This window comes from Coregonus clupeaformis, chromosome 30, assembly GCF_020615455.1.
Source record: "Coregonus clupeaformis isolate EN_2021a chromosome 30, ASM2061545v1, whole genome shotgun sequence".
Taxonomy (NCBI): domain Eukaryota; kingdom Metazoa; phylum Chordata; class Actinopteri; order Salmoniformes; family Salmonidae; genus Coregonus; species Coregonus clupeaformis.
In genome coordinates, this window is record NC_059221.1 from 28,708,426 (window position 1) to 28,726,135 (window position 17,710).

Consider the following 17,710-nt stretch of genomic DNA (forward strand, 5'->3'; position numbering starts at 1 on the left):
TCTTTTTACGCTGCTGCTACTCTGTTAATTATTTATGCATAGTCACTTTAACTCTACCCACATGTACATATTACCTCAACTAGCTGGTGCCCCCGCACATTGACTCTGCACCGGTATTCCCCTGTATATAGCCTCCCTACTGTTATTTTATTTTACTTCTGCTCTTTTCTTCTCAACACTTTTTTGTTGTTGTTGTTTTATTTTACTTTTTTTATAAAAAAATTTATGCATTGTTGGTTAAGGGCTGTAAGTAAGCATTTCACGGTAATGTCTACACCTGTTATATTCGGCGCATGTGGCAAATACAATTTCATTTGATTTGATTTGATTCAAGGGTTTTTCTTTATTTTATACTATTTTTTACATTGTAGAATAACAGTGAAGACATCCAAACTATGAATTAACACACATGGAATCATGTAGTAACCAAAAAAGTGTTAAACAAATCAAAATATATTTTATATTTGAGATTCTTCAAATAGCCACCCTTTGCCTTGATGACAGCTTTGCACACTCTTGGCATTCTCTCAACGAGCTTCACCTGGAATGCTTTTCCAACAGTCTTGAAGGAGTTCCCACATATGCTGAGCACTTGTTGGCTGCTTTTCCTTCACTCTGCCGTCCAACTCATCCCAAACCATCTTATTGGGTTGAGGTCGGGGGATTGTGGAGGCCAGGTCATCTGATGTAGCACTCCCTCACTCTCCTTCTTGGTAAAATAGCCCTTCCACAGCCTGGAGGTGTGTTGGGTCATTGTCCTGTTGAAAGACAAATGATAGTCCCACTAAGCCCAAACCAGATGGGATGGCGTATCGCTGCAGAATGCTGTGGTAGCCATGCTGGTTAAGTGTGCCTTGAATTCTAAATAAATCACAGACAGTGTCACCAGCAAAGCACCCCCACACCATAACACCTCCTCCTCCATGCTTCACGGTGGGAACCACACATGCAGAGATCATCCGTTCACCCACACCGCGTCTCACAAAGACACGGCGGTTGGAACCAAAAATCTCAGATTTTGGACTCCAGACCAAACAACAAATTTCCACCGGTCTAACGTCCATTGCTCGTGTTTCTTGGCCCAAGCAGGTCTCTTCTTCTTATTGGTGTCCTTTAGTAGTGGTTTCTTTGCAGCAATTCGACCATGAAGGCCTGATGTACACAGTCCCCTCTGAACATTTGATGTTGAGATGTGTCTGTTCCTTGAACTCTGTGAAGAATTTATTTGGGCTGCAATTTCTAAGAATGGTAACTCTAATGAACTTATCCTCTGCAGCAGAGGTAACTCTGGGTCTTCCATTCCTGTGGCGGTCCTCATGAGAGCCAGTTTCATCATAGCGCTTGATGGTTTTCGCAACTGCACTTGAAGAAACTTTCAAAGTTCTTGAAATGTTCCGTATTGACTGACCTTCATGTCTTAAAGTAATGATGGACTGTTGTTTCTCTTTGCTTATTTGAGCTGTTCTTGCCATAATATGGACTTGGTCTTTTACCAAATAGGGCTATCTTCTGTATACCCCCCCTACCTTGTCACAACACAACTGATTGGCTCAAACGCATTAAGAAGGAAATAAATTCCACAACTTAACTTTTAAAAAGGCACACCTGTTAATTGAAATGCATTCCAGGTGACTACCTCATGAAAGCTGGTTGAGAGAATGCCAAGAGTGTGCAAAGCTGTCATCAAGGCAAAGGGTGGCTATTTGAAGAATTTCAAATATAAAATATATTTTGATTTGTTTAACACTGTTTTGGTTACTACATGATTCCATATGGGTTATTTAATCGTTTTGAAGTCTTCACTATTATTCTACAATGTAAAACATTTTTTAAATAAAGAAAAAACCTTGAATGAGTAGGTGTGTTCAAACATTTGACTGGTAGTGTATAATCGTTGGAAGGGAACTTCTGTAACGCATCACAAATACAAGTGCTACCTTGCTTAATTCCAGCCTCCAGAGACACGAAATAGGATTCTTCAACCATCCCAAAGGAAATAAACAGTGAATATAAAGTATTATCATATGGCACACTAAGGCACAAACAATATTCCCTCACATGGCTCACTGGAAATCCTTTAAAACAGAAATCACATTCATTCCAATGCAAAAAACAACCCTTGAACACGTTTTTATCTACAGGTTGGGTTGTCCATCCATACCTTGATTGACTTGGCCAGCACAGTATTGGACAGATGCTTCTTGGGCACCTGAGTACTTCTGCCACTGGGTATGAGACTCGGCCCCTGCAATACGTAGATAAACAAACAAACAAACAAACAAACAAACACATAAATAATACATTTATAAATATTTTAAATCGACCAAGACATCTGGAAATGTACAGCAGGTTATAAAACCGTAAAGCACCAGTGTACAATCTGTAGGGACAGAGAAAGACGTAGCAGCCGATAAGATGAACTCTAACTGGGTACTGTTAACCTCTTAAGGATCGGACCCTTTTTTTCCATTTTTGCCTAAAATGACATACCCAAATCTAACTGCCTGTATCAGGACCTGAAGCAAGGATATGCACACTCACAGGAATGTCATATATGATGGATCATTAGCTTATACACTAACTTTCACACATCTAGATGGCCGGGCAGGGTGGGTGTGGAGCCAGAGACAGCAGGGGTTCAAACTGTCGAACCCAGTTCCTACATTTGAATATAACAATTGATTTGATCAAACAACTATGCTACATTTTATCTCTGGGACCCTTAGGATGACAAATCAGAGCAATATTACTGCATGTAAGTACATTATTTACCATCAGAGGTGAATGTATCAAACCAGTTGCCGTGATACGTTTTTTGTTGTTGTGCACTCTCCTCAAACAATAGCATGGTATTTTTTCACTGTAATAGCTACTGTAAATTGGACAGCGCAGATAGATTAACAAGAATTTAAGCTTTCTGCCCATATAAGACATGTCTATGTCCTGGAAAGTTTGCTGTTACTTACAACAGTCATGCTAATCACATTAGCACACGATAGCTCAACCGTCCAGTATACGGGACACCAATCCTGTAGAGGTTAACCCAAACATATGGCTAATATCCCAGGGCGAACTGATAAACTAGAGCCTGTGTTCTAACGTCTGGCTGTCCGGGTTGTCATGGCGACGCATTAGGTTACCTGGGGAGCCACAGAGTTGTCTGAGACGAAGGTCTGGTATTTGAGGGGGACGTGCACGCTCTCCTTGGGCCGCAGGTACACCTGGGGGGCGAGCGTGCCCTCTTTGAGGTGGAACATGTCCTCCTCCAGGGGGGTTAAGGTTTTGGTCAGTGCCTTGAAATACCTCCACTCATCACAGTCCGTTATGACACTGAACAGACAAGGGGGGGAGTGAGAGAGAGGCAGTGTTAAGAGAGAAAGGGATGGGGGGGAGGATGAGAGAAGAATATAGGGAGAGAGAAAGATGGAAAGGTAAGATAAAGGAGAGAGAGAGATGATTATTTTTAAAGAGAGAGGAGCATCCTCGCTGGTCAGCAGTCGGTCACACTTTCAAAGGCCAACTGTATATCGGTACACTGCTCTTCTTTCAATTACACACGGCCCGTCATTGTCAATGTAAATCTTCAAACCCCTTCACGAAATTGATTCCTGGGGAGAGTTCTTGAGGAACAAAAAGATAACACATACTGGCGGAATAGGGAAGTTATTTTCTTTAAGTGTCCAAATTTCATGCGCAAACACATAAAGGAAGAGGGGGCTGCTTTTAACTTCAAAGGCTCAACCGCCAGGCATGGAGAAGGGACATTTCTCAATAGACGATGAAGAATTTATGAATTTTCTCCAAAACTCCACCTTCTAAATAAAGGCTGGGGCTAGACGACCATTTCAATGAGCTCTTACTACTACAATTTCCCACTCTCCAGTCTGGTAGTAACAACTAGCTAATTAGAGAACAAAACTTGACACGCACACACACCTCTTGGAAAAGGATAAAAAAAATTATGTGTGCGTGTGTGTGCGTGCATGCTTCAGTAGGGAATGAAAGAGCGTCAGGAGTGGAGAGAGAGAGAACGAGACACACACAGAGAGAGAGAGAGAGAGAGAGAGAGAGAGAGAGAGAGAGAGAGATGACACAGATGCCTGATTAATAATACAGGGCCCACCCTGTGCTGGCGAATATATATTTTTTCCGTTACAACTATGGTAGATGTGTAACCAGACCAGCCCAGTACATCTCAGTTTGGCTCAGTCGTGTGAAAAGGGTAATAGTATAATAGTAAGCATCTATGATTTGATAGAAAAGACCTCAATGTCTCACTGTTTACTCTCGAATGCCTCTTCGAGAGACGGAAGCCGGTTCTGTGTTATAATAATAATAATATGCCATTTAGCAGACGCTTTTATCCAAAGCGACTTACAGTCATGCGTGCATAAAATGTTTTTTTGTGTATGGTGTTAAACGTGTCGGCAGCGGCGGCGTGTCATATCTGGTGGTTAACATTGACGCGCGGCCCGGGAAAGGAAAGCTTGCAGATCCGTAGCACAGCTGTGGTGTTTCCTGATCCCCAATTAGACCCGGAGAGCCTGCTGGCCGATGCTAATGCTGTAATGATTCATTCCCCCATCACACCGCTACTCTCCTCCAGTCCTCCCTCTGTTCTGTTTATCAACATGAAGGACACTAATCCATCCAACACCATGCAGATCTGAGAGGAATCCATAATGTGAGACTATGGTGGGGGAGTGTGGGGTGTGTGTAGTGGGATGTGTGTGTGTGGTGGTTAGTGTGTCTACGTGTGTAATAATAGGTTATGGGGAGGAGGGAGAAAGAGATTGTATTTCTCCAGCAATATCTATGCATCTGGTTCAAGGGCAATTGATAGCCAGTGTAAGACCTCACCTGTTATCTCCTGGTTAAACGTGCTTGTGGAATATAAATGAGGTATGAATCAGAATCAGAGACATAGAAAGGGTGGGGAGGGGCTTAATGGTATTTTGCAGCCAGTAAAACCATTGGCCTGCTTAAATATAATTGTTTACAATATTATTTTTCTCTCTCAATCCACCCCCCCGCCCCCACAATATAACACCAGGCACATACAAACTCTAACACCCCACCCCCTCCCCCCCACACACACACCCCACTCCCTCCAGCACCCCTTTCCTCGCACACCTGAGCTCGGGGTCTTCACTATAGATGGTGACGGTCTGTGGGGTGTTGAAGGGGTTGCGAAGGACATACTCCAGGTACTCGGCGGTACCCAGTGTGGCATAGAGGGTGTGGTGCATGGTGATGGCCTGGCTCAGTATGTGGGTAATGCCTTCTGCCTTGCTGCGTTCCCTGTAGGCCTGCATCAGGCGCAGGTCCCGCGCCAACTGGGCACGCTCCGCTCGGCGGCCCTGAAGGTAAAAGAAGTGGTGAGACCATAGAATTACAATCAGTGCTTTATAAGATCTGGCACCTGTCATATTTGACTTTGTTTATTCTGGCACCTATTTGCCCAGATCCGGTACCTCTCGCAGCATGATTTATTTATTTTCTCACTGTTTGTACTGTACACATTATAATAAAAGTGATCAGTTAAATCAAGTTGCCTACTCGTTATTTCTCCCGCCCCCCAGGAACACCATCAGGTAAAAGTGCGGTAATCCTACTGTGTTATCATCCTATCCTGCCATACTGATTTCAGACCTGATCTCTTATTTGTACATAGAGGTTATGGGGTAGGCCGGCCGGGTAAGTAACTGATCTTGAAACAGGTTTAAGTGGTGGTCGGCTAGTGAAGAGGTCCGTACGTAATCATATCGCGTAGCCTAGGCTAGGCTAGCTAGCTGTCTCCCTTGTCTACTGTTAATTCTGAATTTGAAACGTGGGATAGTCTCCTTGGCAAGATTAAAAAAGGATAAGAAAAGGTCATCTAGTTTGATGAGGTTTTTCAAGTCCAAAAATCCAGAGAAAGATGGTGAAGCATCTAACCTGAAACGAGCCAGAGAACTGCCAGAGGAGAGGAGTGAGGAAGCTGCTCCTGATGGCGCCATGCCTTAGATAGCTAGCATCGCTGCGAATTCTGCATCACCACTGGCACCTCCACTAGCTAGTAGACCTACTAGCGAGACAGACTCGGCACGAGGGGGGGAGGGGAGGACAGTGCATCCACCAACAAAGTGTCCGGAGTAGGTTCAATTTGTAACCATATGGGTATGGCAAGTGTTAAACAGTGACGTCTAAAATGCTTTGAGTTAATCAGCACCTTGGAGAGTGCTGCCCATTTCAGCACCATCGATAGTAGCCCTGGCTGTTTGATCAGTCTGTTGCACTGCTACGTTGTGCTTGCCAATTTTTGCTCTCATATGTTACAGGTATTGGGATATGTGTGTTCTGCTGCTACATTGATGTCTTGAATATTATAAGAAATTCAGCCCTGTAAGCCCCACAGCTGCATCTGGGCATATGCGTATGGCGGGTGTTCTGCAGTGACGTCTAAAAGCTTTGCTGTACATTGATGTCTTAAAAATTATTTTGGGGGAAGGAGAGAAGGCCAAGTGGGCTTCTTAGCAGAGAGCCAGGCGGCCATGTTGTTGACTTTACCGTGACCTTCGTCTTGACCTCGCTGCCGGCGCCGTCTTGTCTCCCCTCGTGCTGCCGCACGGCCACCATGCGGTTTAGCTTGCGCCGGCGTACGTCGTCTGTCTCGCCCCACCAGGGGGTGTTAGTGCGGGGCGTCCCACCGCCCTCCTTCATATGACTCTGGAGCAGCGGCACCAGGTCCCCGTCCAGCTCCACCAGCCTCTGGGCCCGCGCCGCGTTACGCACTGCAACACATTCACAACAAGCAATCTTACAGCAACACACTAACAGCCTTACTGCAACGCAATCACAATATTAACAACCTTACCACAATGCATTCACAACCTTACTGCAACACATCAACAAACTCACATCAGTCGTTAGTGGAGTAATGTATGTACTAATTGTGCTCTCAATTGTTTTGATCTGCGTTGACCCATGAACTTGTTGGGAGCCTTCTTTAGTTTACTACTCCATTAGTCAGCTCTTCTACCAACATTTTTTGGTGTCCGTCAGCTCATGCTTTTTAGTGCTAGGCTGAAACATCAGTGTACACACCCTGAGGCTCTCTAGGACCAGAGTTATAGTGACCACTGTTGTAATGTAAAGTATCTTTGTAGCCATCAGGTGTAGACCGAGAAGAGATCTAGTAAGCCATATTGACGCTTGGCGAGCCGACCAGGAGATCCACGAGCCATACATACAGTATTTATTTGTTTTGTTGGATGTTGCCAAGACAGCACTTACTGTAATGATGCCGATGGGATGGAGTATATATTAAGACATCCCCCTGAACCAATTGGAAGATAAACATCTGACTGATATGAGCCCACAAATAATCTGGGAACCAAGGAAGGAAGGGAGGGAGGGGAGCAGCCCAATAATATAAAGAGATATCAAAGGAAGAGGGCCTCAAGTACTGTTTCTCATCTAAAGCCCTTCTAGAATAGTGGAAGGCTCTGCTCCCACTCACTGATAACTCACCAGGGGGATTTCTCCCCCTCTATCTCTAGCTTTGCCTCTCATCCATCTCTCACCCTCCCTCCTCACTCTCTCTTTGCCTCTCCCTCTCTTATCCATCTCTCCCTCCCTCTCAGTCTCTCTTACCCTCTATCTTTCTCTCTCCCACCCCATCTCTACTCTTCCTCTCCCCTTCTCTCTCTACCCCCTATCGCTGCCTCTCCATCGTTCTCTTTACCTCTCCATCCCTCTCTACCATCTCTGTCTCTCTCTCTCGCAGTCTCTCTACCACTTCTCACACCATCTCCATCTCTCACGGCACTTCTTCGCATTCCTCTTTATCAGAATGGCATCAGCGATCCGCCAATCACTTTGCTGGATAGTCCCTGGGTAGTAGTATTCACTACAGGCTTGGAGAGAATGGTACAGTAATGGAACTGTAGTACTTCAGCGACTAACTGAACAGAACTACAGTGAATCTAGAAAATAAACTGTGTGAATTCCTTATCGTAAGCACACACCTCGGCCTGATTCACACTATAGGGCAAACCGAGCCAAGACAATCTGTACTATACTATCCTGGTTACACATCCACCATAGGACAATGTGAAAAGAAAATATCAGAGCCGAGACAGTAAGATTCGGGTCAGTCCTTTAGTGTGAATCAGGTACGTGTAGTGTTTGCAGACTGGATTTCTTCGGTTTTGTTTAGACATTCATTGAATGGATTGAGTCCCACCTACATCAGCGACCTAATTTCTATGAATGAGCCACCTCCCTGACCATCTGAGAGCCGCTCCATAAATCAGAAATTTTTAAACAGGCCTTAAAACACATTTGTACAGGCTGTCTTTCTTATAGTCCTAATCTGGAAAGTTCTTTTAGCACCTAGCCTACTACTGCTATTTCCTACGATGTTTATTGTATTTCTTTAGGTTTTTATTTTCATTGTTTGAATTTTTGCCTTTGTAGCGCTTTGAGATAACACTGTAATGAAAAGCGCTATACAATTTCAATCTATTATTATTATTATTCTTCACACCTCTGTTGTGGTGTGTGTGAGGTGCTAAACACTGTGTGTGCGACCAGCCACCAGATATGCTTGGGCAGGCTCAATTAGGCTGCAAATTGAGTGTCTCAGAGCTGCAGAGAAAGGGCAGAATGTATAATGGATCTGGATGAGACGGTCATGGACAACACCGCCAACGACCGCCCTGTAAATCAACCAACACGCACACACACACACACACACAAACACATACGTACACATACACAAAGGTGTGGGGGTCCTACCGTTGAGTTGTTGGATGCTCTTGGAGGACAAGCTGCCCCCGGTGAAGCCACTGGTGGCGTCCAGTGGTGAGATGATGTGGGAGCGTAACGGAGGAAGATACTGGGGCTTGTTGGGGTTGTTCTGGTCTACAGGACATCCTAGAGAAAACCAAGGAAGCCAAAGGATGCCATTTTGAGAGAGTAGACACAGTTCTCTTTATCTTCTTTAGACTATTTTAACAATTTCTCAAAAGGGGCATATTTTGGGGACTCATACGGGATCTGGACTTTGAAATAGCATGTGTTACTTTGTTTATTTCTGTAACTCGTGTTTTTGGTGTCCGTGTTGTCGGACTGTGTCATTGGCTTTTTCTTTACACCTCAGGGTTAGCTAACATTCATTTAGAAATGTCTTATCAATCAGGAAAAATCTATTCACTAAATACAATAGCTTTATGTTATGTTGATCCAATCTGTCAACACAAGCTTCCAGGTAACCTCCAGGTTACCTCCATCCTTCTGTACGCTTTGCCTCCTCGGACACCAATTTGAGACCCTAACTAGTGGAATCCATGTTCGCTTCCCACTCATGGCGGATAAAGGGTGAGTATACACTAGAGGGTACGCTCGTGCTCAACTGTGAACGTTGATTGATTCCAGATTCTCCTCTGGCGGAGAGCACACATTCATTCATTTAGTGCCGAGCTACAGTAGTTGTGTGTGGCAGTAGACTCGTCTGGGCTGTCGAGCAAAGCTTCACACCTGGTAATGGGAGAAGAAATTGCTCTCTGTGAGTGTGCCAATGCCAAGCAGGGTTTGCCGGTCCTTCCATTCGCTGCCAATAGCAGAGAGCGCATTTCCAAAAAACAACGGCCTCAAAGAGAGATTGTTTTGTAATTTGCGGTTATGCTGTCTGGCAGATTCCAGATAGAATTACAGGAAGCAGATGATTGAGGCTCTAATTAACTACCAAAGGTTATAATTAATTAAATTGTTGCTCTCAGTCTCCTCCTCTGCTACATTTCGGAGCATTTCACTCGCATATGGCAACATCCACTTTGGGGAAAGTTACTTTTCTAATGTCAACATTTTACAGACACTTTTTTACTGTGGAGCTCGGAAATTATGCACTGCAGAGTAGAGCGGCCGTCGCGTACTTCATAAAGCGTGAGTATTGCAATTAAGCGGCTTTATCACAGTACGACACATCTCCGTGGGCTCGTGGAGTTTTTAGTGGGAATTAAAATCACTCTCCGCCACTCTGCATCCTTCAGAGCTCCAACTCTTTCATCAACAGCTGATAATAGGCAGGCCCAGTGAGTAACGAATAGATAGGGTTGCCATGCAAACAGACACTGACAGACGCAATTGCGCAGATTAATGGCCTAGGTGTCTCTGCCTTCCCCTCCGTGATTCCTCCGCCATCCATCTTGTTGTGTCGCCACCACCACAACGGAATCCCACCAAATTATAAATATAAATGTCACATTTTGTATGAGTTATAATTCCACAGATATTATATAGTGGTCCCTCACTAGGGCCTGAGACGTAGGCTAGCCTACATGATAAGGCGAGTAATGACTGTCACAACAAACGACCGGGTGGTGAACTATGACGGTAAACAGCTTAATCATACTTATTCATGTACTATAACCATGATTATCATCAAATTATGACCACTGTAATAATAATTTGGGGTGACATCGACAACAGTCCTTTTCACCCTCTTGAGTCATATTTAATTCCACAAAATGTAATCACCCTCTCAGTGCAAACAGTGTTGGGTCCTCCCTGTGGAATAGAAGCAGGGATGTATTCAGTGATGTGAAAACTAAACGTTGCAGATAGAAATAGAATGAATAGAGCGAGCATGATTCCCTATTCTACATGAGAGACAATCATATCTGTTCTACACAAAAACTTTTATTTCTGAACATTCTGTAACATTGAGCATGTGGAGCCTGGAGGAGGCCCAGGCCTGTCTTGTGTTGGGCAGCTGCTATAAGTCGTCTGTGGAGAGGAGACTAATTGTAAAGAGAGTGCCAGAGGGCTCAATTCTATTAAAATCAAATCAAATTGTATTGGTCGCGTACACATACTTTGCAGATGTTATCGCAAGTGCAGCAAATGGCTTATGTTTCGAGCTCCAACAGAGCATATATATACATATATACAGTGGGGGAAAAAAGTATTTAGTCAGCCACCAATTGTGCAAGTTCTCCCACTTAAAAAGATGAGAGAGGCCTGTAATTTTCATCATAGGTACACGTCAACTATGACAGACAAATTGAGAGAAAAAAATCCAGAAAATCACATTGTAGGATTTTTTATGAATTTATTTGCAAATTATGGTGGAAAATAAGTATTTGGTCACCTACAAACAAGCAAGATTTCTGGCTCTCACAGACCTGTAACTTCTTCTTTAAGAGGCTCCTCTGTCCTCCACTCGTTACCTGTATTAATGGCACCTGTTTGAACTTGTTATCAGTATAAAAGACACCTGTCCACAACCTTAAACAGTCACACTCCAAACTCCACTATGGCCAAGACAAAAGAGCTGTCAAAGGACACCAGAAACAAAATTGGATGATCCAGAAGAGGATTGGGAGAATGTCATATGGTCAGATGAAACCAAAATAGAACTTTTTGGTAAAAACTCAACTCGTCGTGTTTGGAGGACAAAGAATGCTGAGTTGCATCCAAAGAACACCATACCTACTGTGAAGCATGGGGGTGGAAACATCATGCTTTGGGGCTGTTTTTCTGCAAAGGGACCAGGACGACTGATCCGCGTAAAGGAAAGAATGAATGGGGCCATGTATCGTGAGATTTTGAGTGAAAACCTCCTTCCATCAGGAAGGGCATTGAAGATGAAACGTGGCTGGGTCTTTCAGCATGACAATGATCCCAAACACACCGCCCGGGCAACGAAGGAGTGGCTTCGTAAGAAGCATTTCAAGGTCCTGGAGTGGCCTAGCCAGTCTCCAGATCTCAACCCCATAGAAAATCTTTGGAGGGAGTTGAAAGTCCGTGTTGCCCAGCGACAGCCCCAAAACATCACTGCTCTAGAGGAGATCTGCATGGAGGAATGGGCCAAAATACCAGCAACAGTGTGTGAAAACCTTGTGAAGACTTACAGAAAACGTTTGACCTGTGTCATTGCCAACAAAGGGTATATAACAAAGTATTGAGAAACTTTTGTTATTGACCAAATACTTATTTTCCACCATAATTTGCAAATAAATTCATAAAAAAATCCTACAATGTGATTTTCTGGAGAAAAAAATCTAAATTTTGTCTGTCATAGTTGACGTGTACCTATGATGAAAATTACAGGCCTCTCTCATCTTTTTAAGTGGGAGAACTTGCACAATTGGTGGCTGACTAAATACTTATTTTCCCCACTGTGATATATATATATATATATATATATATATATACATACATACACATATATACACACACACACACACACACACACACACACACACACACACACACTATATATATATATATATATATATATATACAGTCGTGGTCAAAAGTTGAGAATGACACAAATACTAATTTTCACAAAGTCTGCTGCCTCAGTTTTGATGATGGCAATTTGCATATACTCCAGAATGTCATGAAGAGTGATCAGATGATTTGCAAAGTCCCTCTTTGCCATGAAAATGAACTTAATCCCAAAAAAACTTTCCCACTGCATTTCAGCCCTGCCACAAAAGGACCAGCTGCCATCATGTCAGTGATTATCTCGTTAACACAGGTGAGAGTGTTGACGAGGACAAGGCTGGAGATCACTCTGTCATGCTGAATGAGTTAGAATAACAGACTGGAAGCTTTAAAAGGAGGGTGGTGCTTGAAATCATTGTTCTTCCTTTGTTAATCAAAAAGGGCTTCACAGGCAAGGACATTGCTGCTAGTAAGATTGCACCTAAATCAACCATTTATCGGATCATCAAGAACTTCAAGGAGAGAGGTTCAATTGTTGTGAAGAAGGCGTCAGGGCGCCCAAGAAAGTCCAGCAAGCGCCAGGACCGTCTCCTAAAGTTGATTCAGCTGCGGGATCGGGGCACCACCAGTGCAGAGCTTGCTCAAGAATGGCAGCAGGCAGGTGTGAGTGCATCTGCACGCACATTGAGGCGAAGACTTTTGGAGGATGGCCTGGTGTCAAGAAGGGCAGCAAAGAAGCCACTTCTCTCCAGGAAAAACATCAGGGACAGACTGATATTCTGCAAAAGGTACAGAGATTGGACTGCTGAGGACTGGGGTAAAGTCATTTTCTCTGATGAATCCCCTATCCGATTGTTTGGGGCATCCGGAAAACACCTTGTCCGGAGAAGACAAGGTGAGCGCTACCATCAGTCCTGTGTCATGCCAACAGTAAAGCATCCTGAGACCATTCATGTGTGGGGTTGCTTCTCAGCCAAGGGAGTGGGCTCACAATTTTGCCTAAGAACACAGCCATGAATAAAGAATGGTACCAACACATCCTCCGAGAGCAACTTCTCCCAACCATCCAAGAACAGTTTGGTGATGACCAACGCCTTTTCCAGCATGATGGAGCACCATGCCATAAGGCAAAAGGGATAACTAAGTGGCTTGGGGAACAAAAAATCGACATTTTGGGTCCATGGCCAGGAAACTCCCCAGACCTTAATCCCATTGAGAACTTGTGGTCGATCCTCAAGAGGCGGGTGGACAAACAAAAACACACAAATTCTGAAACAAAACCCCACAAATTCTGACAAACTCCAAGCATTGATTATGCAAGAATGGGCTGCCATCAGTCAGGATGTGGCCAATAAGTTAATTGACAGCATGCCAGGGCGGATTGCAGAGGTCTTGAAAAAGAAGGGTCAACACTGCAAATATTGACTCTTTGCATAAACCTAATGTAATTGTCAATAAAAGCCTTTGACACTTATGGAATGATTGTAATTATACTTCAGTATACCATAGTAACATCTGACAAAAATATCTCATAACACTGAAGCAGCGAACTTTGTGAAGACCAATACTTGTGTCATTCTCAAAACTTTTGACCACGACAGTTTGGGGTCACTTAGAAATGTCCTTGTTTTCGAAAGAAAAGCAATTTTTTGGCCCATTAAAATAACATCAAATTGATCAGAAATACAGCGTAGACATTGTTAATGTTGTAAATGGCTATTGTAGCTGGAAATGGCAGATTTTTTATGGAATATCTACATAGGCGTACAGAGGACCATTATCAGCAAACATCAGTCCTGTGTTCCAATGGCATGTTGTGTTTGCTAATCCAAGTGTATCATTTTAAAAGGCTAATTGATAATTAGAAAACCCTTTTGCAGTTATGTTAGCACAGCTGAAAACTGTTGTGCTGATTAAAGAAGCAATAAAACTGGCCTTCTTGAGACTAGTTGAGTATCTGGAGAATCAGCAATTGTGGGTTCGATTACAGAATCAAAATGGCCAGAAACAAATAACTTTCTTCTGAAACTCGACAGTCTATTCTTGTTCTGAGAAATGAAGGCTATTCCATGCGAGAAATTGCCAAGAAACTGAAGATCTTGTATAACGCTGTGTACTTCTCCCTTCACAGAACAGCGCTAACTGGCTCTAACCAGAATAGAAAGAGGAGTGGGAGGCCCCGGTGCACAACTGAGCAAGAGGACAAATACATTAGAGTGTCTAGTTTGAGAAACAGACGCCTCTCACAGGTCCTCAACTGGCAGCTTCATTAAATAGTACCTGCAAAACACCAGTCTCAACGTCAACAGTGAAGAGGCGACTCCGGGATGCTGACCTTCTAGGCAGAGTTGCAAAGAAGTCCAGTGTCTGTGTTCTTTTGCCCATCTTAATATTTTCTTTTTATTGGCCAGTCTGAGATATTGCTTTTTCTTTGCAACTCTGCCTAGAAGGTCAGCATCCCGGAGTCGCCTCTTCACTGAACAGTAGTGTGTGTGTATACAGTGGGGAAAAAAAGTATTTAGTCAGCCACCAATTGTGCAAGTTCTCTCACTTAAAAAGATGAGAGAGGCCTGTAATTTTCATCATAGGTACACGTCAACTATGACAGACAAAATGAGAAATAAAATCCAGAAAATCACATTGTAGGATTTTTTATGAATTTATTTGCAAATTATGGTGGAAAATAAGTATTTGGTCAATAACAAAAGTTTCTCAATACTTTGTTATATACCCTTTGTTGGCAATGACACAGGTCAAACGTTTTCTGTAAGTCTTCACAAGGTTTTCACACACTGTTGCTGGTATTTTGGCCCATTCCTCCATGCAGATCTCCTCTAGAGCAGTGATGTTTTGGGGCTGTCGCTGGGCAACACGGACTTTCAACTCCCTCCAAAGATTTTCTATGGGGTTGAGATCTGGAGACTGGCTAGGCCACTCCAGGACCTTGAAATGCTTCTTACGAAGCCACTCCTTGTTGCCCTGGGCGGTGTGTTTGGGATCATTGTCATGCTGAAAGACCCAGCCACGTTTAATCTTCAATGCCCTTGCTGATGGAAGGAGGTTTTCACTCAAAATCTCACGATACATGGCCCCATTCATTCTTTCCTTTACACGGATCAGTCGTCCTGGTCCCTTTGCAGAAAACAGCCCCAAAGCATGATGTTTCCACCCCCCATGCTTCACAGTAGGTATGGTGTTCTTTGGATGCAACTCAGCATTCTTTGTCCTCCAAACACGACGAGTTGAGTTTTTACCAAAAAGTTATATTTTGGTTTCATCTAACCATATGACATTCTCCCAATCCTCTTCTGGATCATCCAAATGCACTCTAGCAAACTTCAGACGGGCCTGGACATGTACTGGCTTAAGCAGGGGGACAAGTCTTGCATTGCAGGATTTGAGTCCCTGGCGGCGTAGTGTGTTACTGATGGTAGGCTTTGTTACTTTGGTCCCAGCTCTCTGCAGGTCATTCACTAGGTCCCCCCGTGTGGTTCTGGGATTTTTGCTCACCGTTCTTGTGATCATTTTGACCCCATGGGGTGAGATCTTGCGTGGAGCCCCAGATCGAGGGAGATTATCAGTGGTCTTATATGTCTTCCATTTCCTAATAATTGCTCCCACGGTTGATTTCTTCAAACCAAGCTGCTTACCTATTGCAGATTCAGTCTTCCCAGCCTGGTGCAGGTCTACAATTTTGTTTCTGGTGTCCTTTGACAGCTCTTTGGTCTTGGCCATAGTGGAGTTTGGAGTGTGACTGTTTGAGGTTGTGGACAGGTGTCTTTTATACTGATAACAAGTTCAAACAGGTGCCATTAATACAGGTAACGAGTGGAGGACAGAGGAGCCTCTTAAAGAAGAAGTTACAGGTCTGTGAGAGCCAGAAATCTTGCTTGTTTGTAGATGACCAAATACTTATTTTCCACCATAATTTGCAAATAATTTCATAAAAAATCCTACAATGTGATTTTCTGGAGAAAAAAATTCTCAATTTTTCTGTCATAGTTGACGTGTACCTATGATGAAAATTACAGGCCTCTCTCATCTTTTTAAGTGGGAGAACTTGCACAATTGGTGGCTGACTAAATACTTTTTTTCCCCACTGTATATATACAGTGAGGGAAAAAAGTATTTGATTACGTTTGCCCACTGACAAAGACATGATCAGTCTATAATTTTAATGGTAGGTTTATTTGAACAGTGAGAGACAGAATAACAACCAAAAAATCCAGAAAAACGCATTTCAAAAAATGTTAGAAATTGATTTGCATTTTAATGAGGGAAATAAGTATTTGACCCCTCTGAAAAACATGACTTAGTACTTGGTGGCAAAACCCTTGTTGGCAATCACAGAGGTCAGACGTTTCTTGTAGTTGGCCACCAAGTTTGCACACATCTCAGGAGGGATTTTGTCCCACTCCTCTTTGCAGATCTTCTCCAAGTCATTAAGGTTTCGAGGCTGACGTTTGGCAACTCGAACCTTCAGCTCCCTCCACAGATGTTCTATGGGATTAAGGTCTGGAGACTGACTAGGCCACTCCAGGACCTTAATGTGCTTCTTCTTGAGCCACTCCTTTGTTGCCTTGGCCGTGTGTTTTGGGTCATTGTCATGCTGGAATACCCACCCACGACCCATTTTCAATGCCCTGGCTGATGGAAGGAGGTTCTCACCCAAGATTTGATGGTACATGGCCCCGTCCATCGTCCCTTTGATGCGGTGAAGTTGTCCTGTACCCTTAGCAGAAAAACACCCCCAAAGCATAATGTTTCCACCTCCATGTTTGATGGTGTGGATGGTGTTCTTGGGGTCATAGGCAGCATTCCTCCTCCTCCAAACACGGCGAGTTGAGTTGATGCCAAAGAGCTCGATTTTGGTCTCATCTGACCACAACACTTTCACCCAGTTCTCCTCTGAATCATTCAGATGTTCATTGGCAAACTTCAGACGGGCCTGTATATGTGCTTTCTTGAGCAGGGGGACCTTGCGGGCGCTGCAGGATTTCAGTCCTTCACAGCGTAGTGTGTTACCAATTGCTTTCTTGGTGACTATGGTCCCAGCTGCCTTGAGATCATTGACAAGATTCTCTCGTGTAGTTCTGGGCTGATTCCTCACCGTTCTCATGATCATTGCAACTCCACGAGGTGAGATCTTGTATGGAGCCCCAGGCCGAGGGAGATTGACAGTTATTTTGTGTTTCTTCCATTTGCGAATAATCGCAACAACTGTTGTCACCTTCTCACCAAGCTGCTTGGCGATGGTCTTGTAGCCCATTCCAGCCTTGTGTAGGTGTACAATCTTGACCCTGACATCCTTGGAGAGCTCTTTGGTCTTGGCCATGGTGGAGAGTTTGGAATCTGATTGATTGATTGCTTCTGTGGACCCCTGTCACTTTAATACTGTTTACATACTGTTTTAGCCACTTCATATGTACACAGAGTATACAAAACATTAAGAACACCTGCTCTTTCAATGACAGACTGACCAGGTGAATCCAGG

The 17,710-nt window shown here is 43.7% G+C and overlaps 1 protein-coding gene across 2 annotated transcripts in view; it reads right to left on the bottom strand.

The window, feature by feature from the left end:
• The window catches only part of LOC121545583 (nephrocystin-4), a 181,482-nt gene that overhangs the window by 20,023 nt on the left and 143,749 nt on the right, over nucleotides 1–17,710 (bottom strand). For both annotated transcript variants that reach the window (XM_041856236.2, XM_041856235.2), the window contains exons 18-22: nucleotides 8,782–8,919; nucleotides 6,550–6,773; nucleotides 5,134–5,360; nucleotides 3,141–3,330; nucleotides 2,162–2,245 (exon numbers count right to left, since the gene is read on the bottom strand). In XM_041856236.2, coding sequence (XP_041712170.2) covers nucleotides 2,162–2,245; nucleotides 3,141–3,330; nucleotides 5,134–5,360; nucleotides 6,550–6,773; nucleotides 8,782–8,919 — 863 coding nt within the window. The remainder of the gene's footprint in view (nucleotides 1–2,161; nucleotides 2,246–3,140; nucleotides 3,331–5,133; nucleotides 5,361–6,549; nucleotides 6,774–8,781; nucleotides 8,920–17,710) is intronic.